We start from the raw sequence: 27,704 nt of genomic DNA on the forward strand, positions 1-27,704 counted from the left end.
CCTGCACCACACACATTCTCATGCTACCACCATTCCACCATTCCACCAAAAAGCAGAAATAGAGTGCAGTGGGTTAGCGGCAAAGTTCGCATTTACATGATTTCCCTAGGTGCAACGCAACCCTTAATCCATTCCGCTTGATCGGTGCTTCGGCTGAATGCGCGCCCCAAGCATTTCGATCTGGGTGTTTCTGGGATGGGAAGAATGATTAAGAAATAATTTCAATACATTACAGCCTCGCTCTTTGCGCGCGTCTTGTGTACCACGAACTCGTTCGAGGCCAGAGCACAGTCGCTGGAGATCAAATTACCCGGCATTCTTTGCATGGCCTGTTGAAGGTGTGCCGTTAAACGGGGTACACAGAGTGGACCGTCGCTTCGTTGACCTCACGAACATCTCGCTTACAATTAGTGCAAGATATAAATCTTTTCGATGCAGTATCCACACACCAGCTCTCGCCTGGTCAAGATAACGCCATTTAATGTATCAATTTCTTTTGCTCCAAAAAACCCTCTCCTTTTTTGCACCTTGAAAAAGCCTTTCCCTTTTTGTTTGCCTTCTTTCGTTATCGCAAAGTCGATGGTCTTACAAGCATCATGTATTTTGTAGCCATCAAGATCAAGCTGACCCCATGTGTACTTTGTGTGTATCTTACACAAACCGCCGTTTTCCTTTCGCCAAATACCGACAGGAAGTTGCGGTACAATGTGTTAACACTTGCACCATTAAGCTAACGATGGGATTCGCAAAAAACGCTTCACAAAATCTAGATTTAACCAGCAGCAAAACATTAAGCTCCGGAATTGCTTAGCCTATTTGCTGCCATAGAATGAGCAGGGAGCAGTTTTTATTACATTCTTCTCCCTTTAAACACACTGATCAATCATCTCTACATTGGCTGAGCCGTAACAGGTCTCATCCAGCGAAAAAGTGGACTTAACCTCTTGTGCACTAATCCAGATTCCGGTCGTGTTGAAAGGCTTAGGTAAAACCTCATTGTGTCATGATTTGTTTCGTGGCCAACAGGGCTAATGGTAGTCAATGAGGTTGACTTATTGCCAAACGATGAGACTTTAATCAAAAGTTGCCAATAATTGGATGATGGAAAACGATGAAAAACGATGCCAAGCAAACCATCTTTATTCTTCCGAAATCACCGTTTTAGATTGCAAAAAAGAGTATAATACAAACACCGTTAGTTTTTGATGCTAAGATCTTTCACATTAAAGATTTCTTCGACATGAAAAATAGTTGAAAATCAGATTCATTTTTCATGATCGTTGTATCCTACATAGACAAAATATAGCAAACCGACACTTTCTTTTACTGCTTTGTATATACTCCCTGTCACGATATGAAACAAAACAACTACAGTATCAACTTAATACAGCTACAAACGACGACACTTTTCCAGATAACGCGTTGGCGCACCACGAGAGAAAGACAACAGCCCAAACGATGGAACAAATCAAATACCGAAATAAATCTAAACTACCTTCCATCAGCATAATCATCTTTGGCAGCAAAATTGACGGCCATCATAATCATCATAACTCAAGCGAGTTAGTTTCTCCTTATGCATCATTTAATTCGCCCTTCGTCTCCAAAGAAGGCGAGCTGCCGTCGCGCATCGGGAGGAAATGAAGCGTTTTTTTTTATTGTCACCACTCTCACCACCAAGCCCTTTCTGTTTTATTCTCTGCAAAGGTAAACATATCTTCCAATGGTTTATTCGTGACACTTTTTCTATAATTCCCACAACCTCCCGGGGTGGAAGGGTTACGAGCGTAGCCAACCTAATGGCGACGATGATATGCATTCGGACGACACTCGAGAGCACACTAATGAAGACACTTTAAAGCACGTCACAATAAAGAGTGTGGACCCTACGCCCGAGAGCAGCCCCCCCGCACAACACTGCAACTGTTTGGTACGGTGCAATTTAATGACATCTAATCTACATGTAAGCAAAAGGGCTGGAGAGGGGCAAAAGTACTTACGCTCACCCCGGGGTACGAAACCGTGACGCAGCTAATACCAACCGCCGTGTCAAAAGGGAACTAGCGGTGTAATGGTGACATTTTCAAGTTACACTTTCGTACGCAGCCAAACTGACGCCAGCACGCCCCTGGATTGGCCATTTTTACCGTTGCTGCCCCCTTGTAATGATGTCATTTTCGATAGTAATGGAAGGCATCAGCGCAGCGCATGTGACGCTGCTTACTGAAGAAAGTGCAGCGTCGTTCATGTCGGCAAGCATCGGAACGGAGTACCGCTTTCGTCTCGGGTAAAGCACACACCACTAACCTGTTATTAGGGAGCAAATTTCACGGTTCTCTCACTGCCTGGGCGACGTTCGCCAGTTTATTTGCTTCCTATGAAACAAACACGCACGACCATCCTCAGCACATCTCACGCAACAGGTGTCACCTCGAGCAATTGTGTGTTCTTCTATCGTCTTTATCGCTGCTGGCTGCCACTTGGGATATCAAGCGTAATCGTGCGAACTATCAAAATAAAGCCCTTGTTAACGAGTCAATAATCGTAGCTTATGAATGAGCGATACCGGTTCTCTCCAGCGACCTGAGAGTCAACCGTAGCCCAACCCCAGGGGCCTGCAAGCGTGCAGACACGATCGTTAGTGCCAAAAGATAGCGCCATAAAGATAAGATGCGACAGCGCTGATACCATGCTCTGACAGCGCAGCATCCGGGGCCGCGCGTTCCACGCAGTAGCTATTACCGTGGGTGCTGCCAACGCAACGAAACTTCCCTTTGATGATGGACGGGAGAGGCGAAGGTGCATGCAGTGTCGAGTCGAGCCTGAAGCTTAACTGGTGTACAATTTTCGCACCTCAATTTGCATGAGATGAACATACCCCAGAGCTCAAATTGTGTTCCAGAAAACCCAAATGCTGAAAATGTTCAACCTCGGCTACTAAAGGCTACTTCCTTGCCACCGTTTGATTCATATTGTATGTATTAGATAGAAGTTACTAGATAGCAAACTGACTATACTGATTGGAGTTAGGCAATCCTAGATCAAATACGATCGCGGTATCAAATAAAAAGAAACAGCGATCGATCGCGCCATTTACATGAAATATTTCACACAGGCTTGCCTAACGACGTTTCGACGATGTAGTGCGGGCTTGCATACTTTACAACTTCCATCTCTCATGTATTGCATATGCTCTGGGGCTAGCGTGTGCGGGTTGCATACCCTGCGCATGGTTTAAAGCGTGATGCTAATTGCATACCTATCGGCGTTTATTTTGCACATGTATTGCAACAATGATTTTATTTTGTATTTTACGAAATTTCATTCAAAAAAAATTAAATCATTCTTACATGATGATAAAATCAGAAAAATCGATATAAGAGATAAACAGTAAGCCTAGATTAGAGTGATTGTGGTCATGAGATAGAAGAATTACGTTATCGCAACGCCAGGACCGATATAGTCAATTAATGAAACTCTTAACGATCATGACATCCTCTCTTTACAACCCTAACCTAACCATCTTGTTGTAACAAAGACCTACTACTGGCCAATACAATCCTCTTCGTATGATGTTCTCTTCTCCATTTCCTCATGTGTCGTTCGTTGCGATGAGTGGCAATAAAAATCCCCCATTCACAGTTCCAGCGAAAAAAAACCTTCAGACCAATAAAATCTCAACCGAATGAGTTTGCCACTTTAAACGCCAACTATCTCTTGTGCGCATCTTTTGCGCAGACTAACGCGCTTCGTTAACCGTTTTATTGGGTGCTAATTACTTTCTTCGACTATACTTTCCTCTTGTTTAAATGGGGAAGATCTTTCAAACGAGAAGATACATGAAATTTCTGATTTACATTCGGCTTTAGCAAACCTCAATGTCAGTGAACTTCAAAGCCACCATAAAACCACAACAGTCCACAGGCGTGCACAACAATCCTCGCAGCATGGTGAGGATACATCTTGCAAAAACCCAAAGGTACAACTCGTTACAAATACAAAAATAGAGCTGTTCCTACATCAAACGGATTCTGACACACTCGTTGTAGCTCCCTGCACTGGCTCCTTCTGTATCCCGTTCATTTTACTGCGGTTCTGACATGCCAACTATAATGTATGCACTTTCGAAATCAGTGCAAGATTGATCGCACAAGATTTCATAACTCCACGGCGACAGCAATCAGTCCATGCCAAAGCAGGCAGGTTCCGGGCGCTCCGCCGAACATTGTTGAGAGTGCTCCGCCGCCACCGAGCCAGCAGGAATTGAAAGTGAATACCACAAACACGGAACAAACGTGGACCACATGAAGCTTGTATGTTGCCTACCTAGGCACCCGCCCGGCAGCTATAATGAGAAATCGAACGTTCAGATCTGATCCCGCGTATGCCACCACCCACGTATCCCTACCAGCACTGTTGTGCCAGGTCCAATCTAATCTTCCACAGGCCGCCAGCTAAACAAGGGTAAAATCATGCAATCTGACACAGCGACCGGTGAGTGGATAAATGGCGGAGATGACGACGATGATGCTGTGGTTTTGGAGCTCCGCAGGAGAAAGGCAAACTCCGAAAGACAAATAGTAGAAACCCTGCAAGGAACACTCCTTACGCGACTGGATCGCATGGGTCGCTGTTCCGTCTGACGCAAGGGCTTGCGAAAGGAGTGGTGTATGTGCCAGGAAAAATGGGATCGTTCGCCAATTCCCCGTATGTTGATGAATCTCTTGCACCTCTCGCCCTGTGTGCACTGCCGTACTGTACTGTCGGTGTACCGAAAGGAAAAATAAAAGAATCTACCAACGTCAGAATCGACGAGCCAAAAGATCACCCTGTGCAAGAGGTGTCTTGCATCTTCCTCGCTTCGCTTCCAGCGTTCCACAGCAGATGCACGGACCGAGAGACCGGGGAAAATCGAACACACAGATACCATCATCGTCCATAAATTATGCTCACGAACGACTCAACAGGCGAATAATTGCTGGTAATGGATCGAAGATTCCCTCATTTGGCAAAAGGTTGCGTTTTTGGTTGGGCAGCCGACGGCTTCAACCAACCGTCTGGCCCTCAAGAGAGGCTTGAGATTTGCTGAGACACACACACACTCCGATATTGGTTGCATCGGAAAAGAGGTGCGCAACACGACCAACAGAACAAACCCCTGTGCCCTGTAAGGTTCTGACGGAGGGACTCTGAAGTGGGCGAACCCCCGGTAGACGACCTGTCGCCCACCTTTCCCTCTGCCAACCCTTGCGCCGGTGGCCAAATCAGCGATGCAGAGATTGATCAGCAGAGCACGAGGATGGGGTGGCCTTTCTTCTCTTCCTGTCCCTTTTCCCCCAACCCCCTCTCACAGATAACAAGAAACGAAACAACAATAATCGGCGATCGATCGATGGCGATAGCTTTTTGCTTTCTTTTCGATCAGCTGAAAGCAACAGGATGCTTGTGCAATGGGTGCGGGAGGCCAAAGCAAAACGGAGAGCAGCGAATCAATTTTCGGGACTGGACTCGGACTCGGAAGACCGATTTCTTCATGGGTACTAATTTATATCCTCGAAGCTAACGGCACTCCACCACCGTGAAGAACGCGGCGCATGGATGGCGAAGCCATCGAGCGCTCGGGATAATGTCGCGCCGAAGCAAGCCGCCTGTTGCACACGAGCTGTTGCGGGAGGTTTTGATTCCATAAAATTTTACTACCGCTCACATGAATATTCGATTTGGAAACGCTCACTGTTGTTTAGGTGGCCGCTCTCTCGGATGCACCATTTGCCCCCAGCAGGGGCGAGCAGCACTCGAGTGCGTCAAATGCAACATCATATCGATTATTCCATTCCAAATATTGCTTATCAGCATTAACGCATCGCGTTTTCTTTTAATATTCCATGAACGAGATCAGTTTATTGGGCAAGATATGAAAATGGGCCGGTTGGCTCAAGCGTAACATAAAATTATAATCCATCTAAATTCCCATTCGAGTAGCTGGTGAAAGTTAGTGGAAACATTTTAAGCTACCAATGGTATTATAATCGAGATATTAATAATCAATTATCTATGTTCGAAAAAAGGGCGCAAGATTGCATCGCGCACATTAACTAATTCAATCCACACAGTTACTCTCATGGTATTTAGGTCGTTTCTTTTAAAGAAGTTCCATTTAACATTGCTCGTCTTTGAAACAAACAGAAATAATTGCAGAGTAGAAGAGTCCATCATAAATAATAATGCCGAATAATAACACAAGACGCAATCTGAATCCTCTGCACCCTTTATGATCAATAAATAGCAATCAACATTCATGCGGAACAAACAATAATACTCAATCAATCACCGCTGGAACTGTGACGTCTGTTTGGTTTGTCTCATGCGATACTAATAAAACTGCAAATTGAACCACAAAAATAAACAGATCATGGGGATTTGACAATGCTCCCAACAATCCCAACAGCAGCGTGTACGATCGGGTCCAATAATCCCGACCCACTTAATTCCCCTTCCCAATCGAGCGTGTCGAACACAGCTGAAGGTCAGCCAGCAGTATCAACTGCATTCGTGCTGGAATCTTCCAGACGGCGAAACAATCCCTCCCAGGATAATGAAGCCAACGCCCGGAATCCGCAGTTCCGCTTGGCTGCAGCAGCCGCATCGTAACCTTTTAGATAGCGTGGGCCAACAACAACAACAAAAAACGCCGGATCTCATGTAAATGTGCACACTTTTCATTGCCGTTTGGGTTTGTTTGTCCCACGGGATAAACAAGCATATGGAGCATATGCATAAAAACCCTGTCCGCAGCGATAAATGCCCAAAGAAACGTTTTTGCCTTTAAAAGCCACACACACACACAGGCACGTTTTTTGTTCGCTTCGCCCATCGGTCCAGACACACACACACAAAATTTAGCGTAAACATTCTGCGCATATGCTTACCATTGCCGTCCCGAGGCGTCCCACGAAAAGCCCCCCACCTCTGCACCCATGAAGGGCACCACCACCAAGCGATTATTGCAATGCCACACGATTCATAAATTCGTCCGTCCAAGTGGCTCGCACAACCCGTTCTCACTGGGCTTCCTGCCGGGCGTTGGTTGCGTTGCTTTGTTTATTACCGGCAAACAACCGGCTACTGAGCCTTCCCTCCCCTCCCATTCCTTCACTCATGAGTCTGTCTGACTCCTCCAGTAAAAGGCCGCCACACACCACAACACACTAACGCTTCTCGGCCGCTAGAAGGCAATGGTACAAAAAAGTAAACAAAAATCAATTGTCCTACGATAGGGTCCTTTGGCTGTCAATACAGAACACCCGGCACGATTCGAACAGTCAAGCCTTTAGCTCACGGCTCACGGAACAACACACACACAGCCCACCAAAGGCGGTGCGCGTTTTGTCTACCACATTTGTTTACTCTTTTCCTGCTTTGCTTTAAGAAATTGAATCTTGCAGACCTGGAATGTATGTCCCACCACACCGACCGTGTCCAGCTGGTGTGGTGTACAAAGATACAAATAAGTATGTACCGACTCTTTCCCTTCCTGTACCTTCAATTTAATAGCTCAAATTAAACCTTGTAGGGAAACATTTGTTTGGAAACCTGTCAGTGTTGGGCCGTTGTACATGCTTTTTGAAGAACTCGTTCGCCCGTTTCATAAGGTGTGAACACTTCGAAGAAAACATTATGCTGAGCGTGAGCGTGCAGACAGCTTGGCGGTGTTTCATGGCTAGAGAAGGTTTCTTTGGCTGCACGATCGATAGTAATTACTATCATCACTGTTCGATTTTTACTACATTGTTTCCAGACAAGGATTGTCCTGAATTGATTCTCCCAATGAGTTACTATTTGTATTTACTTTAACCCGAAATGTATGAAATACGGGTCAAAGAGAAAATAGCCAGATAAACCAGTACTATTCTTTATTGAATTATATCGAAAAGGAACAGGAAGTATTCTCCTAATCGACATTTAAGTACAACCTTTTCCAACATTATCAATCGATGTGTGTCGTGCGATTGCAAGGAAACCCCCTTACTTGTTCTAACAGCTGATGTACATCTCACACCATCATTATGGTAATTACTCACCCAACACGTCATGATCATTATCGTAACTATTTATTGAGGTCAGACGATACACATCACATCCCCCGCTGAAACAATTCTCTCTCCACGCAGCTAACCAACGCTGACAAACGTCCAAAAAAGGACCGACTTCTTCATCGCTCAACTCAAGAGCTGACGTCTCAATTAATTCCTTGCATCACCACTACCATGTCGTCGTCGTCGTCTCGGGAACGTCCTCTTGTGCATCGAAACAGCAAGACTATACGGTTACGGGTTTGCCTATTCAATTCACTACTGCATCCGAGTGGGGCAAGAAGAAAAAACACCATTCCCTGTCAATCCGTGCACCAAAAGAAGGATTTCGCATTCGCTTAGCTTAATCACTTGTGCAGTTCGCACTGTGCCAAGGAGAAATGTGTCCTCGTTGCTTTACAGACCCAGCCGCTCGGGAATACAGCTACACATTTCACCCCAATATGCTTTCGGGCGCCATAGTATGAAAGTGCATCTACGAACACACCGCCTTGCCATATTTGGCTGATCGTGCCCGTAAATATTATGCAAAACGTGCCTCTCATTCAACTGCCTCGGCCGAGGTTATGCCTTTGCAAAGAGTCTCCTTCTTAAGCTGCCTGTGCTAGATCTATACCACCTTAGCTTGCACACATGCTACTTAAACCAGCCACAGAACTAGTTTCGATTACTTTTACCTTTATTTCTGCCCTCAGCAACACTAACTACTTAAGACTGCAATTCCAGCACGTTCCTTGGGTAGAATTTATTGAAAGTCCACCTTCGTAGGGTGCAAATCGTTACAACACACAGACACACAGTAAAAGAACTGGTTTTGGTAGAGAAAAATCCACCGGGTGCACATGGATAACGCGTTTCTTCATACCGGAGTGAGTATGTAAGATGGAACATTTGCTTGAATTCTCCAAAACCACAACAAGAAAGCCATTAGTACGACAAGCATTGAACCTTTGACATTATTCCACGAACACGAAATTCCACCCAAATTACCTAAATGTCATCCGCACCACACATAACCATCGGGATAGAGATAAAGCGAGAGAGAGAGTTGCATGTTCACTTGCCTACAACATACCAAATCCCAACTACCGGAAAACACGATTCGCACCCAGGTTTCTCTTCCACGGCAACAAACAATTACAGCTTAAGGTTTAATCTTTCAGGTTTAATAATGCTTAACAGCACAAATTCGACCCACATGTAATTACCCAAACCCGCACCAAGCGCACGCATACGTCAGCTCAAACCTGACATTCCCTTCAGGAGAACCCGCGACCGTAGTCAAGTTCACGATCACATGCACCCCTTGTACCGATTGCAGCCCAAAAATGCAGTCCCAAATTGCGATAATGTACAGTTACGACAGCGTCAGGTTTGGTTCGCATTTCACAAGCGACACCCCAATACGCCGTCGACCAGCGCGCGCGCCCCCGAATACTTGCAAAAATGCATAAATCGTTACCTCTTCCCTGCGGCCCGAAATTTGTCAATACAAAGCCAAAGAAGGGCTCACTAACACGCCGGTTTGTCTTCGGTGTACAACAGTTTTGGGTGCAACCGCTCCAGAAGACTCCAAATTGACCTCAATTTTTGATCGAGCTATTTATATGTGGTCCCTTTTCCGCCAGAAAATGCTTGATGGAATCAATTTATCAATCCGACAGAAAATTGACATCCTTTCTTCGAGAGAGCAAACCATTACAGCCGGGCGGGCCGTGTAATTCCTGATTTATTCTCTTCGCACAGGAAATTCACGAAAACCTACAATTAAAAGCTTACAACGTGAGACCAAACTCGTGAGAATACTGACACCGTTTATGCACAATTTAACGAAAATAACATTGCGCACTCTGCACGTCAACCAATCAAGCAGAACAGTATTTTTGTGTATATTTAACATTTCGTTCCAAAAGTCACGATTTTTACAACGGAAAAACCCCGGAGATCATTATATACACGCCCAACGCAACCCCTGACAGCCACCATCCATCCGCGTATGAATAACTATTGTGTTTCCCTAAAATGTGGCGGCATTTGCAGGCCCTTGCGGCATTTTTTCTTTACTTCTTGCTGCTTCGATCGTTTTGCTTGCTTTCTTCGATAAAGATCGTCTTTTAGCTGCTTAAAACGATGCCGTACACGAGATGCAAACAAAGTGCACGGAGCGGAGAGCAAGAGCGACACAAAAAAAACTGGAATGCAAGTGCATCATGCTACACCACAGCTACGATATTTTGGCTGAAACAGATAAATAAAACAGCAACGATAAGAAGATGAAGCTGCACACAGGAACTGGTTTCTGAGTGCCCTTTGTAACGCGCCGTATGTGTGCGTGTGTGCATGTCTCCTTCCCTTTTGTCGGTTTCCGTCTTCATGTTTAAACAGCTGATAATGAAGTTTTCTGTTCACGCGCTACATATTGGATGACCTCTTTGGTCACGAAATTGGGGTTGTGTGGCTTTTACAAAATTACTAACCGATACAAAAACGATGACGTGTTTTTTTTTTTCTTCTAGATAAGTCCCTGCTTTTAATATTTTGTATCTGAAGGCCAAAAGATAACCCACTTTTGCGACCTTATCAAATCTTTCCATTATGCTTATCTTGCCATCAAGTGCTATTTCTAATCGATCAATGTGCCGGTACGTCAGCAGCGTGCAATATTTCCGCTTACGACATTCATAATTTTATCGTTTCCGCCCTTGTTGATAAAACTGCATGCGTCGCCTTACTGGTAAGCTGGTGTTGCAAATATTGAAAATGAAATTTACGATTCACTTTTCCTTTCGCCCGACGTAATCCACTCGAAATCGATACTCTGCAGCAGAATGGTAGCAGGAAGCGACGAACCAACGAACACACAACATTCAACGCATGCCCCATGAAGCACGTCCGAACATGTGGAACGGATAGAATATTAACGAAAAAATGCATCACACGCGCGGAAAACTTTAAAAAATAGACTTATGTATCCTGCGAACGAGACAGTGAGGATGAGCACAAACGAATGGCTTCCACCAAACTAGCCAAACCGAAAGCCTCAACTGCCGTTTGATAAATTGCAAACACGGGTCCGAACCGGTGGAAAGCAAAATGGCCAAATGGTGGACGTAAAATGATTGAAAAATAAAATAACGCATTATAAATACCTTCACTCTACACGTCCACTCGGTACGTGATCGGAAATTTGTTCAGTTTTGAGCCCGCTAAACCAGGGACAGGGGAGGGAGAGAGAGAGACTCCTCTACAGTCTCAGGGGTAACGATACAAAATTTAACAAAAATGTACCAACACTTGAGCCGTATGGCGGAACAAGTGGACGCGACGCTAGTTCGTTTGTTATTTCAAGCATTTATCGTGGGACGAGTATTCAATTACCCTCACGTACCATGTCTGCATGATTCATAGCCGTGAAAAGGTCGTGTATCAGTTTTGTTTTCAGTTTTGCTTTGCATTTTGTCCAATTTGCCAAACATTCCGCTGATTTAAATCAGATCCACATCAAAATCTTTGAGGATAACAGCTGACACGGTACCTTCAACCAAACCATTGTTTTGATGAATATCTGATTCATAAATCGGTACTGTCTGACGTTGATGAACATACATATTGTTATCTAATAACTGTGTTAAATTAGAAACCTAACAAAACACCAAACATTATCTCTTACCCTAAGAGCACCCAAAGAAACGTTCTGTAATAATAGACTTTCCACTCGCACTTAAACGACCTTCACATTTATCAAACCATTCACAAGCTCTGTCTTCACAAACCAGCCAGCGGGACACCTTTTTGAGGTGCGAAGAGATTGGCGTTGTGACCCACCTACGGATACAAGACTCCGCTCAGTTGTCCCACGGGGCAACGTGTAATTCTTAATGAACTGCCGCGCTATCACCTAGCATTCGGACAGCTTTTGCCGATAGGTAACGCCATCCTCCACACGCACGCCCATGGATTCGTAATGCATGCCCAACGTCTCTCGCCTTTGCTTTCAATGTGTACTAGTGACCATGTCATCGGGACGTGGGAAGATCTGGAATCAAGCAAGCGATTCAACATCGAGGATCAACTTACGGGCGAGAATGTACACCGAAGCTCTAGTAAGCTGGATGACAAGTGTCTAGAGATTGGTCCAGTGTCATCGTTGGTAATATGAGCATGAATGTGTGGTTATGTGGCTGCGGTGGCTACTTTTCGCCCAACAGACCCATGGACGTACTGGACAAACGCGCAACTCTCCATTGCATCGTCATGATCATCATCGGAATTATTGTAATCAACGGATTGTATTCACCACAGGATGTGGTGTTGCTGTCTGTGCCTGGGTTTGGCCTCTTATCATGCACACAAAGGGCAAGCTTCTATGTATTCTCACCCATCTGCATGTCACTGCTAACTTGCCCTGTCGACAGCGATGCACGATTGCCATTGGTTACGCATGGTGTATCCGATCCGTCGCCGGGGAAGATCAAGGATCGTGGTCCTCAGCACACACCGAGCCCGCTCGTCTTCTGCCACAGAATTGCTCGCAGGAAACTCAAACGACCATACCACGGGACCTTCTTTCGTATGCAATGCGGGTCGACCGAACCGGCGACAACGACGACCAGCAACGTACGACTCCGGTAGCTCCAGTTGGCTAATGCAGATGAGGATGTTGAACCTCGGTTGCAACATTTTTACGTACGCGGCCCGTTCCGTTCCGTTCCGCTGTTTTGCTTTGCATCGTCGTTTCGTACCGTAGCACATTCCATCGGTGGGAAGCGGTCGAAGGGAGCGAACGAACACACATTATAATGGCAAATTATCGCAGACATTTTATGGGCTCGGTCTTGGGGGTCTTTAAAATATAGTTCGCAAAAGCGTTTAAACCGACAAAAAAACAATACACACACACACATAGGCAACCAGCGGCAGCCACATAACGAAATGCAGAGCACACGAAAACAAAACATCCACCTGGAGACCCGACCGGCAGGCGGCATCTCATTTGCATTTCATTCTGGTTTGCTTGCCGTTGTTGTTTTCGGTTGGTAAAAATGCTGCTCCAAATCGCGTTCCTGGTTTAGCCGTGTGAAGACTATCCGAGCACTTTCTTTCAGTGGAGCCGACATAGACTCTAGCCAGTTCTATTGTGCCAGTTCGATAAAAGGAAAAGAGTACTCCACTGGGCGGCATAAGAAGTCTCGCTTGCCCACACCGGTATTCTGCATCAAATAACGATTTAATCAGCTTACCAAAACACGAGAACTAGCCAGTGCCGTTTTTTAAAGCCTTTAAAGCCAACTAGTTTAAAGAAATGGCAAATGTTCGATATTTTTTGCACATCTGTTTACAACTTGATAGCATTTTCAACTCACACACAAACCAACCTTGTAGCACTTACTGCTATCCTACACACAAGTTGCCCCTAATTAACACCAAACGATAAAGACATAAAATTCTTTATCTCCTTCACAAAAATAAGCTGATCACTGCAAGCTTACACCGCAGGATAACCTCCTTTGCACACGTATGTGTGCATAGCCTTCCGATCAGGCGCCAACCACACTGTCCCGGGAGGCGACGCAGAACGTTCCACCCGAAAAAGGGAATCCGTAAAAATACAGGTTAAATTGTACGCTTCACCTTATAAAGCTACATTCGGCGAGAAATGATTTCGCCACGATCACGCGGAACAGTGAACACGGCACGGAAAATGTCAACCGGTCTCTCACGTGCTGTGTACGCGCAACTCGAGCTTCAATCTCCTTCTTCAGTCGATTTCACAGGACACCAAACGAGATTTTCAATTCGCCTCGCAATACAAAAAAAAATCATAATCCAACGAAATACGTACCTGAAATGAGAAAGAGAAAAATAGAAAATTAGACACACTTTTCAAGCTACAACTGTAGAATAATATAATGCGGTACTGATAGTGTAGATAGCAAAGCATTACATCTCTCCTTCAGCGCACTACTCTATTCAACCAATTCATAACAGGAAGTGTACCCCCGTGCAGTGTCAACCATTGCGTCAGGTGTGTTTATCATAATTACCTATCTATTTTCCCTAGTCTCCTCTCTCACTCCCCCCTCGGGAAAGTGATTACACCCTCGAGATACACTCAGAGGGCTACAGGTTCACCCTCTGTGTATGGGCATCCCCTGCCTGCACAGATAATAATTGCCCAGTTCCTATCGTTTTCCGAGATGTGTCACCGAGTCCACACCGACCGGGCACAGCTGTCAGCTGTTTTCCGTTCAGCGCAGCAGTGGAGCTGTTTGTGTACTTTGGTGATTACCAACAGCAGCAGCATGGGTGGGATTTAATTTTAGTTGGTACGTAATGACAAAAGTATGTCGTCGGTCGTCACTAGTGTGTACAAATTCTTCTGCTTTCCGAAATATGTCACATGATCATCGCTATCAGCGAGATCGACAGGAGTATTATTCATCTCTGATGATGTGTGAGATTAGTCACCCCCCTTCGCGATGAGACACACCCAGCACAGTTCGATTCCCTTTATCTATGCGTAGTTGAGTATAGAAAAATAGAAAACGAGTTCCATTGCCCGTTGGACACTAGTCGCCTTTGATGACTAAAACAGACATCTGTAGCCCCTGAGAGCCATCATCAGAAGGGTCGCCCTCTGCACAATAATTGACGGGATTCCCTCTTCGCCGGTTCGTTCAGCGGTAAGGTATGAGTGCAACTGTGCTCGATTCCCCTCTTTTCATTATGACGGCCAATTGCTGTACGCACTGCTGGATAAGAGGCTTGATTGTGTCGTTTCCAATCGATTGAGTGAGGGTGCTTGTTCTGACGAAATGCAACCTCCTCCGCTAGACGCATGAGCCAGGAATATAGGAGCAAACTCCATCAGCGGAGCTACCATATAGTACACTGGAGGCCTTTTATTGTGCCTCCGAATTTACCGTGCACTAGTTCTTCAATCTAAAACCATCATTAATCTTGCCAAGCTCTGCAAAGAAGCAATATTTCCTCATCCTTCTCCTCCTGATGCGCGGGCCACTGCACCTTGATTGTCTTACGGACCAATTAAGCTCAATTCAGACAGTAAATTGAATGGATGGGTGCATCAATTATTCCACACTTTCTCCCACGTCCCAGCACACTCTCTGCACTCCGGTGGTTCCTTATCGTTTGTTAAGTGAAATATTTAAATTAAGCTGGAAAATCAGCGAAACGAAGTGCGATGCTCAATTCCGTGTAGGGTGTTGTGTGTTAAAACCACACAGTCTACGCCTTAGGCGCCACATGCACCGATTTGGGGGAACGCTAGCACCAGAGGCACAGTCGTAGTTATTACACATGAATAACATTAAGCCAAATTGAGCATTCTCGTGTCTGCAAACGTATCCCTTTCCATGGAGCATAATTCACTTTCCCTTTCGAGGTGATGCACTTATCGCACCCTCTCTCCCTTATGCACCGATACATACAATGTTCTGAACCATCAAATATGGACAGATGGACACACATACAGCGTTACCCCAACACCCCAAACCCTTCCTGACACACACGTATCGTTGCGTAAAAAAGGGTGTCTTTAACCACGGCCGTCCACCGCCATCGGACATTGACTCGACGCGTCTCGTTGCCAGGCGCCGGGTTAAAAGCACGTGTCCATAAACACGCCATTAATCGAACGTCGCAGTCGCGCCTTTCGGACACCGGCCGGCGTCGATGGCGAACATTGGGTGTTGTTGTATCGCGTGACAAAACCTCCCCGCCGCTCGAATCGATCCGCGGGCCTAGTCACAATCGGATTCGATCTCCGCTTTCCAGAATAAACGGTGTCCATTCTACAGTCGACGACCTTAATCTGTCATTTGCGTCTTTTTTTTTTTTGTTTCTCGCCCCATTGCCTCGATCAAATGATAGTAATTTCTGGTCGTGTACTTTTTTCGGTCGGAGCTAGTCTCTCGCTTCGTTTAATTTTCTAGCCCCGCGAGGGTGAAAGAAATTGTCACGTCACGTCGTCTACCGATTGGCGACATTTATTACAATTTTTCTTCGCTTCAGAGGGGTAACAGACCTACGTGTGTGTGTGTATGCAAAGGTTCCGTGCAGGCTTGAAATAGATTATTATTACTCTACATGTACTCTGCCCCATCCGCACACGCTGGACGCTCTAATCAGCCATGCTTGGTGCAAGAACCAACAAACCGAGAATTCCTCGGGAAAGCAAACAATCCCAACCCTGACCACGGCCCGAGACCAACTTATTTCGTCCGGGCAGAACAGGAAAAGCACGTCACGTCATTGCAACGCCGTCCGGAACTGATAAGAAGCAGAACGAATCGTTTTCGAACCAGCAGAACGAAGCGTTAGGCATGAAAAACGGACACGCATCATGCGAAATTATCGTACCGAGTGCAGGTCTCGAACGATCGAGGCAAACACTCGCGTCACTTGATGCCACCACCGGCACCAGCACCAGCACAAGCAGCAACGGCAGCTGGCCTACGAGACGAATCTCAAACGGACGAACTGTAGTGCGGGCGTGACCGTTCCCTCCAACGCGCAGACGAAAGAATTTAGAATTGCTTAAACTTTTACACACAAAAACGCGTCTAAAGCTGTGCGGTGTATGAGTTTCAAATGACGCAATGATCATCTGTTCATGAATCGACTTCATTACAGCGGAAAAATTGCAAAAAAAAATGGCTAGGAGCAATCAATTAGATGCGACGGAGGAGATAAAACTATTAATCATGCACAAGAAGATGAAATGGAAACAAAACCGACCAAGTCATCATATTAATCAACACGCGCGCAGCTAAATTAGCCAACAACAAATGAAACACACACGGCTTATTGTTTTCCAAACTGCCATTAGCTGTTCCAGAACGTTAATTCCCTGCGAGACGCCGGCGCGCAATCTTCTCTAATTCTTCCGTCCAGCAGCAATTGCCTTCACCACAGCACGCAACTTCTCCCCATCGATAAGAAGTCTTGCGTTCACAAACATGCACTGATTTCTTACGGCCAGTCCGGCTATTCTAGACATTCCGCTACAGTCCATTGAGGTCACGCAAAATCAATGTCGTCTATGAGGGCCTGTTGGTCGGCCGGCAACATCAAGCACGATCGTACCATGATCGTACCCCGATCGCGTTTCCAGGACAGCGAGATGTCGTCCCCCGATGTCACAAACAATTTAATCTGCGGCCTGTTAAGCGATAATTATTTGTAGAATGAGCATTTTATACTTTGTAACTGCTAGCTTCCGGAAGGCTTTACGGAGCTATTTGTACACTGAGTGGCTTAAAATACCGGATATAAATGCTATTGTTTACTTTTAGCCGATGTATATTCTGCGGCTACCGATGACACCAATTTTCCCACCGAGATGATTCCACAGAATGACACGAAGAAATTAACCATTAACCATTATCTCGCTGGAGAGCTTCTCTGGTCCACTCAGGTGCGGGGACGAGCTCAACCGCTGAGCCCCGAGCAAACTCAAATTATCTTGATGGAACGCGATGGAAGAACGAAGCAAGCAAAGGTAGAGAAATTGTTCCCACTGTGACCTGCATCTGCTGGCGACCAGCAACACAAAATTCAGGCCACAAACCTCCCCATCCTCAAGCATGCTTCCAAGTTGTCAGCACCGAGACCCGGCTGACTCGGACCGTAATGTCCAAGTGGAGATTTCACCCGAGCGACCTGTTGAGAGATGAGAGTGTGGCCCGTGCCCGTGGTGGTGGTTCCATTGGTCAATATTTGTCAAAACATCTACTCCAAACTTGACCGCTGTTGCCTCTTGTTAGATGCATTCTCCTATCGCACTTGATACCACGATGCCGTCACAAGAAAGTTTGTGTAAGTGTGTGAATGGGTTTCTCCGGCCCCCTTAATGGCTTGGCGTCACATTCCGGAACAGGAAGAGGGACAGAGCATGGGATCGTCGGCACCCACCGACGACTTAATCATAGTCACAAGATTTCACATTCCACAAATAAACAGCGGCTTGTCGCTTTTGAAAAATGTGCGGGTTCTTCTCGGGACTGTGGCGGTGTTCGTTAGCCACACTGGAGTCTAATTTGAATCGATTGGGAACGAGCCGAAACACAAGTTATAGTTATCTCACCCCGGTCAATTGATTGTTGCCAAATAATACCCGACGAGGACTGTGCTACCGTCGTCGCCGTGTGCTCCATATTTCGTCGTCTTCTAGGGAACAGATCCTCCTCTCTCGCTCTCTTTCTAATTTGGTATTTAAATTTTATGTCAAACATACACCTCTGCATCCCACAAGCTGGCCTTACACGCGTGAACACACACATACAGATTGGTGTCTCTTGAGATTCACGACAAAGTGGATAAGGAGAATATAGATTTTGCCAAAACAAAAAACCTACATCTTCAACACTCTTTTGGGAATTGGTCGGGAGTCGACCTCGAGCGAGGACTTCTTGGTCGTCTCGGTCACCAGAGCTGTCCTTGAAAATGAAAGCACGATCACACACTTCCAATGAGGACCACAGTACTCTCTACAATAAGTTGAGTGCAGACAGAAAAGCAATGGATTGATTGGGCGGACACATCGTTGGTCCTAACCGTTAAATGCAACGTCTAGTCAATCGGTACCAGGAGTGCAATTACTGCCGCCAATCGACAGCTTACCCAATGGGATGCTCTTGGACTGGAACCCCACACCGGAGAAAAAGTACCCTTGACTCTGACTTTGAACTCCGTGAAAGGTGTCGGGAACTGATTTTGGAACCACCTCGACACTCCGAACCTATTTGGATTTCCCCTCATGTACCGTTAGCGGGTGGCAGCACTGGGCAAACGATGGTCAGTCCGCCCAGCTCCTATCTCAAATCCCAACGGATCAAACGTCCGGAAGACAGGTCCGTCTCGCTTCAGGATCCGTCCCGTCCTCCACCAACTAGACGGACGGTAGTCTAAAATCAATTTTAAGTGCCCTTCTTCCATTTGGTTTTCCTCCCATATCGACCTGAGCGCACTAGTCTAGCCATACCAAGCCATTGGAAACCATTGGAGGATTGTGGTGTGCAGTCGTTTTTTGCCACCCACGAAAAAAGGGGCTTTAGAAATGATTTTTTTCTCTGTTTTCTACTTTATGTTAGTGCGTAACAGCTTCGTAGGACCTATGTCTATGCTTTATGTTAAACACCAGCACACAGCCAAAGAGCAGAGCAGGCAAAAAAACGGAACAACGTGAAGCAGCATACGATTTCACCTTCTCCTCTTCACACCAAACCGAGGACCACTAACCGGCAAGAGCCGGCGATACATCGACAAGAGTGTGCGCGGGTTGACGTTGACGCTGTTGTGTTCTGTTTTATTCTCTGCTGTTGCTGTTCTTCTTTAATTCATTTAGCCTACCAGCTTGCCTCTATCAACGTCCCACCACCAATCCCACACACTCTGGCCTGCCTCTCTTGCGCCCTGGCCGCCGTCGTTGCTCGCCGTGATGCTTAAACGATAATCGATTTTTAAAAGCGTTGGCAAACTCTTTCAATGCTCCACACGCGCCAATGGACAACGTTCCAGAGCCCGGCTGACCATTCGATCGATACCTATTGGGAACAGATTTGGCTGCAGATTCCATGTTCGACACATATCTTCACTTTTGAACCCCCAATTGGAAGACGAAAAACACACACACATACCACAGCGGGTGCTAGAAAGTGCGATCAGCAGACGCAAATGGCACAGTACGGACGAGTGCTAATCAGCACAAACATCTGCAACACTCCAAAGCTGCCAAAAGGGACCAGAGCAAGCCACAAAGAACTGTGCAAAATAAGAAAACATGGTCCAGCTGTTTCGAGTGCCGTTCGACAAACGGCAGGGTTTTTGGGACAGTTGTACAAAGCAGTAGAGCAATCAATCGAATTATTCAAATATTTTTTCCAATCTCTTAACAGATCTACAAACTTTCTTCTGTTTTCATGTCATGCACACAATTAAAACATTTGTTCTCCAAAAGCAGTGAGCAATGGACCTGTAAACCCTACAAATATAAATAAATCCAAATATCAACACTCGCCAGGGGATATTCCAACGCAATTGCTACAGTTTGTTTCAGCCGAATCCGGAAGACACTCATGAGATGACTCACTGTGAATGAAGGGGCTACCCCCATTGCTATTTCCTGTCTGCGATGTAGGTTCTTGTTTGCCATTTTCAAGTGTGGCACTCTCCCTCTCCTGTAACCCCGCTCACCCATGTCCCTCTGTTTGCTATCTTTCGCTCTCTTAAAGATCATGTCTTGTTGTTGCTTCGTGCCCACTTCTTGCTCACCAACGCATCCTAAACACGCTTTGCTTCTCGGGCTGATGTGCGTTTGTGGAGTATTATTTTAAGATTTTTATTGACAAAGCACGCGATTTCACGCTCGTTGGGCCGCTTTTTAATGGAAGACATGAGCACAAAAACCCATCCACCCATCGGACATCTTCATTAGTGCTTCCCGGAGGTAGGTCGAGGAGCACTATGGAGCTAACGTTATCCAACACATCGCCAATTAGGAAATGTGCCATTTTAGTCATCACCTCATACATCAAAACAAAACATCGTTTATCGCATTTGATTTATCTTTCGCGCCATAAAGCACACTCATAAAGTCGAGCGTTGATGATACACTTAAAACGCGACAAATGGACACGCCACAGCTTATCAGGTGCTTTCACACGGCTTTTTCTGTTCCTTTTGGAGTTTGGAACACCTCAACGGCGTGTAAAGCTCCGTCACCAACCGCGGGTATCCATTACGTCAAATCTAGAGCTACATTTTTCATGAGTGTGCTGAAACGGGCTGCAATACAGTGTTGCAAACGCTGTTGTCAGCCATTGCTCTTCCTCCTCTTGGCTTTCAATAAAACTGCTTGCAGCAAAATTCGACTCCCACTTAGCACCGGCGTGCCAATCACTCTTGCAATTGCAAGCCTCGATTTTCCAATGACATTGGCCTGTCAATGTGTGTACTTCTTGTATTTTTGCAACTCTTTTTCATCCCAGTGCCAATCATAGCCGCCCAACTCGGCATAAATCTTTCCCCCGTGCCGAGCCCTGTCGTGCCGCCGATGAAGATGAAAGGTCAGAGTCCGGTGTCCGTGTTCCTGGCCGGCTGTACCATGAATTATGAGCTGTCTTGATCGAATGGCATAGCGAACAATCACTATCGCAAGAAGGATTCAAAGAGTGCACGATGATATCCGGCGGTAGAGCGTGCCGACAATTCGCAGAGTAATTATTCAAACCTCCAACGAACGGGGAACGAAGTGCTAGGAGACGGTGGGACGGTGGGAGAAATACTACTTTACCGGATTGTAACATAATCCCACCGACAAAGTAAGACCGTTTGCTTCATCGGAAAAACGTTATTCTCGACCAGTTTAAACACTTTATTCGATGATCTTACGCAGCACCATTAAAGCCGTATTCAATGCATTTACGCACACAGCACCCAACCGCAACCGCTTGGACCATCCTTGGGCGACTCTCGTCTACATTTTCTTCCTTTCTGAGCTGTGTGCTGTGCGTGGTAGTGTGGTTCGATTGGCCTTACTCACACCCATCATCATCATCATCATCATCGGTATGCAGAGCACAAACACACACGGCCGGCACGGACAGGACGATCACAGACGATCTTGAAACCATAACTCATCGCGCTTAACGACAAAGATGACTCCTCCGTCTGGGACAAAGGCAACAAAAGGGACACACATTTCATCTTCCTGTGGGACGCGCAACCTCGTTCCCTGTTTTGGACGCGATGAAAACCGAAAGTCTAGTGTGTCTAAACGGGTTTCTATAATCGTGTAGGATTGTTGCGTTCTCTTTTCATTTCTTCCCTTTGTTATACTTTTAGGTGTGTCACCTGAATGAATTTGTTCACAAGTGAGAAAGAATGGGTTTTGGGGGGTTGAGGAATCATCATTTATCTATCGCCGAAGGGACTGTATAAGGGTTGGGATTAAAACTCCAAAACATTTTTACCGAAAACTTGGAACATTTTTGGGAAAAGATAATTTCCAACAGCCAAACCCAGTTCCAGAAAAATCAATTAGCGATTCTACATTGACCAAATCGCCCTTCCACCGTGAAGGTTACACCATACACAACACACGTCACTTGCCCTTTGCTGATAAAAGCATCCACTTAAGGCTTTCACGGGGAGAGTATGAAGAAGTCTAATGGTGTGACTCACTTCCAACAAATGGTCAGTTCGGTTCCACCAGATGTCCAGCCCATTAGAACAATTATTGACCAGACGAAAAGAAATAAATGTATTTCATGTGGTATCGGATTACCATGGAGAAAGAAGGAATTATTAATCCTAAACCACATCCCCCTTGCGGGTTGTTATGAGTTTCCCTTTCCAAAGCAGATTAAAGTTCACTCAAGTATGTTTTGCTTCACAGTTCGTTATTCAACGTTATGTGAACTATCAACATGTAAGTTTACTTATTTGATGTTTTTCCATGTTTGACTGAACGAGTAAGAGAATCAAACACACTAAATAAATTCTATTCAACACAGCCCAATGGTACCAATAAAATCACTCGCTGTTTCTTCGACCTTAACGATTCACTTGCATTATTCCACAGTGATGAATAGCAGTGAAACAAATAATGAATAAAAATTATTTCCCTCTCGATAGGATGCACATGAATGAAACTCAATCGAGGATCGAAATGGTACATCCCTCAATGAGTGCGTTCCACAAGGGAGGGAGAGGAAGCAGTTCAAGACGGTTCGTTCATCACACCATTTCCTGCACACAACAAGGCGGCGGCATCCATGACTCATCAGCTCTCTCGACCGAACGCCAATGTCTGTTTGCTTCGTTTTTTTTTCCTTCAAACCACCAAACCAAAGTGCAATTGCTTTTTTCATCCCTGAATAAGAAAAGGGAACATACTGTGCGCAGTGGAGCTATGAAAACTGACGCCGCGTTCATGCCTCACGCCTTCACCACGCATCTCTTCGCATCTTCGGTGAAGTTGTCAAAGAAAGCGATCAGTTTACGATGCGGCAGCAATATTGCAAAGCAGATCCGTGCAGTAGAAACAAAGACATCAAGGGAGTGTTCGTGTGCAGCCGCTCGTCATTATGGAAATGTGATTGAACGGGAGATTATGTCGCGATGGAGAATGCAGCTGCGGCAACGCGAAGATAAAGCAACAGACAGACGACAAGCAAAGTGTCGTGAGAGATGTGATTATAATTACAAAACCATCGTTTTATATGGAGTGCGAAACGGGTGCATTATTTCCTCCATACACACACAAAAAAACAACTTAAAACCATAAAATCGCTCCTTTACAAGTTGCTGCCGGTCGACCTGCGACCGAATTTGGCGCGGTATATTGTTGTACGGGTGTAACCTTGAGCCGGGGTGGGTTCTACAAAAGCGCTAACCTAGATGGGAACAAAGCGAAGGCAAGTCCGTTCCTCTACACAAGAGCTGCGGGTTAAGGGAGATGTAGATTGGCCAAAAACCGAAACCCCATTACCGAAAAAGTGTTCCGATCTGGAGCTGCGTGTGTAAGCTAAGATTTCCGCAAATACAGGGCAAAAAAGAGACACGAACCAAGAGCAATTTGCCCACGGACCGTAGGTAACTCATAATAATACGGTCCCAACAAGCATGCGGAATCGTTCTCCTTGCCCCGTGTGCCTAACTAGACGCCACGCGGGTGTGCTTGCTGCCTAGTTTTAATCGCTGTGCCTACGTAGAACGCTCGCAAATGGCAGGCAAAGCAAAACAAAACCGGCTTACACCACATTGCGGCCGCCGTTAGAAATGGAAGGTTCAATCGCCCAAAGCGATCTCGTGCGATCGTGTGAGTGAGTTAAGATGTTGGGGATTTGTAATTATTGAAAGCTTTCGCTTTATGGGAAGGTGCAGCGCCCACACACGGTCGGTGTGTCGTGTGCGCCGGGCCAACTTGCTTGCTTGCGTTTGCAAAATTTATAAATGCAACCAACCACCAGCCACCTGGGCGAAACCGGCATGAAGGTGTGTGTGTGTAGCCTGCCTGCGGTTGTGCTAAAGTCCGGAGATGCCGGAAAAGCAACGCAACGTACACTTGAGCGCCACCAAATCGAGCGCTGGGAGCGCTGACTAAGAACCTACAGCCAACCATAAAGATTGACGAGCCGTTACGGGAGCCAGAAGGCAGCAGCCCGCCAAACAATAAAACTCATCTGACCGGTGTGTGCATATAAAGGTCCATTTCTTCCCATTATCTCGTACACCCTCCACAAACCACCGATATGGTGGCATATTTCTGATGGGCAGCAAACGAGCCTAACAACCGATCGGCGGGATGCACATTCCGAACCCACTCCGGGGAGGAACTCTACACTGTCTCTTCAAGCAGACTACCACAGAACAATTTGTTTGCTCCTTTCGACTAACGAGCGATCTCTACATTGAAACGAGCTGCGGGAACAGACAATCACCTGATGTGTCTCGGGATCGTTCGGTCAAGAAAAAAGACTCCAGCACACAACAAGCCGACTGGCTAGTTCCCGCATACCATTTGCTGTACGGTGGAGAATTTGAGGCATTTTTGTACGCACTGGAAGGGTTCTGGTATCTCTCGCTCCATGCTCCAGTTGTTGTTCTTGAAGTGTCTCTCACCAGAACTGGGAGTGGCGTGTCCCCCCTTAGTCAGTGGAAGGATTCCTCCGACTTGTAGGTATGCGATGGACATATTAGCATTAGCGACCGGACGAACGTGTGCCAATCGGTAGCTGGCTGGCAGTCGGTTCGTCGGTCCACCTTGATACAATCTTTAGTACCATTTAATTCACGCTATTGTGAACAATTTTATGGTGCCAAGATTAATTTATCCTCAGTAGCACGCTCGTTTGCATTACGGCTAGCAGTTTATGGGTTCGGAATTACAATCAGAACGTGCGGCCACCAGGCCAAGATGCTTCGATGTGATACGTCGACGTTGTAAATCAAATTATGCATCTTTTGAAGTCGGTTTTATTAACTTTTAATGTATTTTACAGTAATTGGAGTAATTGATACAGCTCTAAATTGAATAATGAAGATCTTCTTCGTTTATAATTTCTATCTTCCCAATAGCCAATTAAACATTAAAACGCTCGTTTTTGAGCATTTTCATTAATGAGTAAACGATGATTTTCATGTTTTCGATCCTCTCCCAAAAATGGGCATTACTGCTCGTCGCCACAATTGGGAAGCGAGGCATTAGATGGCTGACGGATCCGTGCTTAAAGGGTTACAAAGAGAAGAACCTTTTCCCCCCTTCAAAAGTACGGCATGATCGCGATGACCTTTGCATTCTTTTTGTACATCGCAGCAATCTGTTTCACCACTGCAGAGACCACTGCTCTCTATTCCCATTTGACGATGCTTCTGTTTCGCTCGTCTGCTGTGCTGCCGCCACAGAACCCAACCCCGGCCAGATGATGACGGTAAACGCGATCGTACAAGAGACGACTCCCAGAGCCCAGAGCAAAGAATCAGCCCCGCCGTCAGCCACCCAGGAATGGGAACGATAGAACAATCCTGTCCTGCGGAGCGAGAGCGCGTCGACCTTTGTTTGTCGTTGCCGGCGTGGGGCTTCAGCAGCTCAAGCTCCAAAAGCAGAGCGAATCTGACAAGAAAGAGCCGGCGCAAGAGAAGCTAAAACAGCCGCCGCCGCCTCAGCAGCAGGAAAGCAAACACACAGCTAAACCGGCCAAGTGGCAACGCGCCCGGACGCTGCGAAACCGGTAGACAGGATTCTGAACTTACTTGCTAGAAGCCTTGGAGTTTTCGCCAAATCCGACCGTGAAGTTTGTCGAAGTCATGTTGATGCTGCTGCTACCGCCCGTTGACGAGTTTGACCGGAACCACAAACAAGGAAATCGCGCACACACACGGACACTATCAAACGATGGCTCTGTTTCGCTATATCGCACAAACACGATACAATGCGGACAGACAAATGGTAGTATGAGGCCGGTTTGTTTGGTAAGTTTCAAATCGTTGCAAAATTAACGGCTCGCGTGTGATAGATCGCACGGATTTCACAACTGGACGACAAAATTCACGAGAGAAAAAAACACTCTACGCACTGGGTATCCTTTTTCTGTAGGATATCACCGATCGATCGAGGCAGTTTTGCAATCTGGTTTGGAAAGCACACGCGGGAAACGCAATGGAAATATGTTGTAGCACGAGCGTAAACAAAACACCTCCGAGCACGAGAACGGTTTCAAATTAAGTGAGAGAGAACGGCGAGCGTGTCCGGCGTTGTAACCGACGGGAACTGAAATTGAGAGCTGGAGGGAACGTACGCTCGACATGAGCAGGTTATGTCATCTGCCAATCGGACATGTCAAACGATGGGGAATTTTATTTTGACAGTGCTGGTGCCACAACATTTAGCTCGTTCTGGAAATCAGCACATTACTTTATTCAGTCTAATTTCATTCTTTGATGATGAAATGTGTTTCCATTGTAATATCCTGGAGATTTGACCCCTGATAAGACCATAGAGCCCAATATGCCGGATCAGAATATGACCATCTCCGTGACAACTGTGCGATAATCTGAATGTCAAAATAAAGATCATTCGTTTACGGATCGTTGTACTGACAACACCTTCAGCCTTCTGTTTATTCTTCTACTTTGCGATTTTGTGCCTTTGTTATAACTTGAACGTTTAATTCAAATTGGTAAAATTCGAGGTTTTACATCTCAGAAGTGGGATACGTCTTATCGCCTGCACCTGCTTTTCTGTCCAATCCAGCACGGCACAAGATTGAGTATCGAAGAGTTTGTTTGTTTGTGTGTGAGATGACGCTACCATCTGCCATTGCAATGCGCAAAAACGAGAAGCTTCTGTGTGTGCTTGCCGGTATAGGCAGCCAATTCGATGTTTAGGCAACGATTTGCCTCATGGCTAGACCAGATCACGCCAGATTCACCAGGCACAACGATATCGATCCCTGCAACCCCAAAGACACCAGCCATCTAGCACTTGCATTTAGTGTGGCCGCCATCTTGTTCATCTTGCACGACAATGACACCGCCATTTAGTATTAATACGGCCGCTGGTTATTGTTTCATAATCGCTCATACTTGGAATACTGGAAAAGCTTCGCGCATCACTTCTGTTATTGTATGTGCACCGCACGCCGTGTTGTCATCGCCTCCGGTTTATCGTGTGTATTGCCTTCCGCCACTTTATGGATTGACTCCGCTACCACCCTCTACCGCCGCGTCATGTTCGAGTGCTGTGGCATCGATTGTAGCCTACTGAGCTGTTGAACAACAATCATTGTGGTGTCGTTCAGTATTCAGGTTCATCCTGATCGACATTGTCCTTATGGTTGGCTGTAACTTCTGTAAACGTCAGCAAGACTTCTGGAGGAGATGCCGATCAGCGGCAGCAGTACTTACACCCACTATGAGATTGATTCAACCGCACGCATCACATGACGACATCATTCAGGATCAGTTCTTTTCGATATCAGCATCGTCCTCATGCTTGGCTGTAACTTCCGTAAACTTCAGCAAGACTTCCGGAGGAGATGTTGGTCAGAAAAGCAGCTGTGATTGAAATTGACACCCACCTTGAAA

General features: G+C 46.0%; 1 protein-coding gene across 2 annotated transcripts in view; it reads right to left on the minus strand.

The window, feature by feature from the left end:
- Positions 1-26,363, minus strand: part of LOC1281806 (microtubule-associated protein Jupiter) — a 112,880-nt gene extending 86,517 nt beyond the window's left edge. Inside the window, exon 1 of one of the 2 annotated variants that reach the window (XM_061641199.1) lies at positions 25,872-26,363. In XM_061641199.1, the coding sequence (XP_061497183.1) occupies positions 25,872-25,927 (56 nt within the window). In that variant the 5' untranslated portion in view covers positions 25,928-26,363. The remainder of the gene's footprint in view (positions 1-25,871) is intronic. The other variant, XM_061641201.1, reaches the window with a different exon arrangement.
- Positions 26,364-27,704: the final 1,341 nt, after the last annotated feature.

This window comes from Anopheles gambiae, chromosome 2, assembly GCF_943734735.2.
Source record: "Anopheles gambiae chromosome 2, idAnoGambNW_F1_1, whole genome shotgun sequence".
In the NCBI taxonomy this organism is placed as follows: domain Eukaryota; kingdom Metazoa; phylum Arthropoda; class Insecta; order Diptera; family Culicidae; genus Anopheles; species Anopheles gambiae.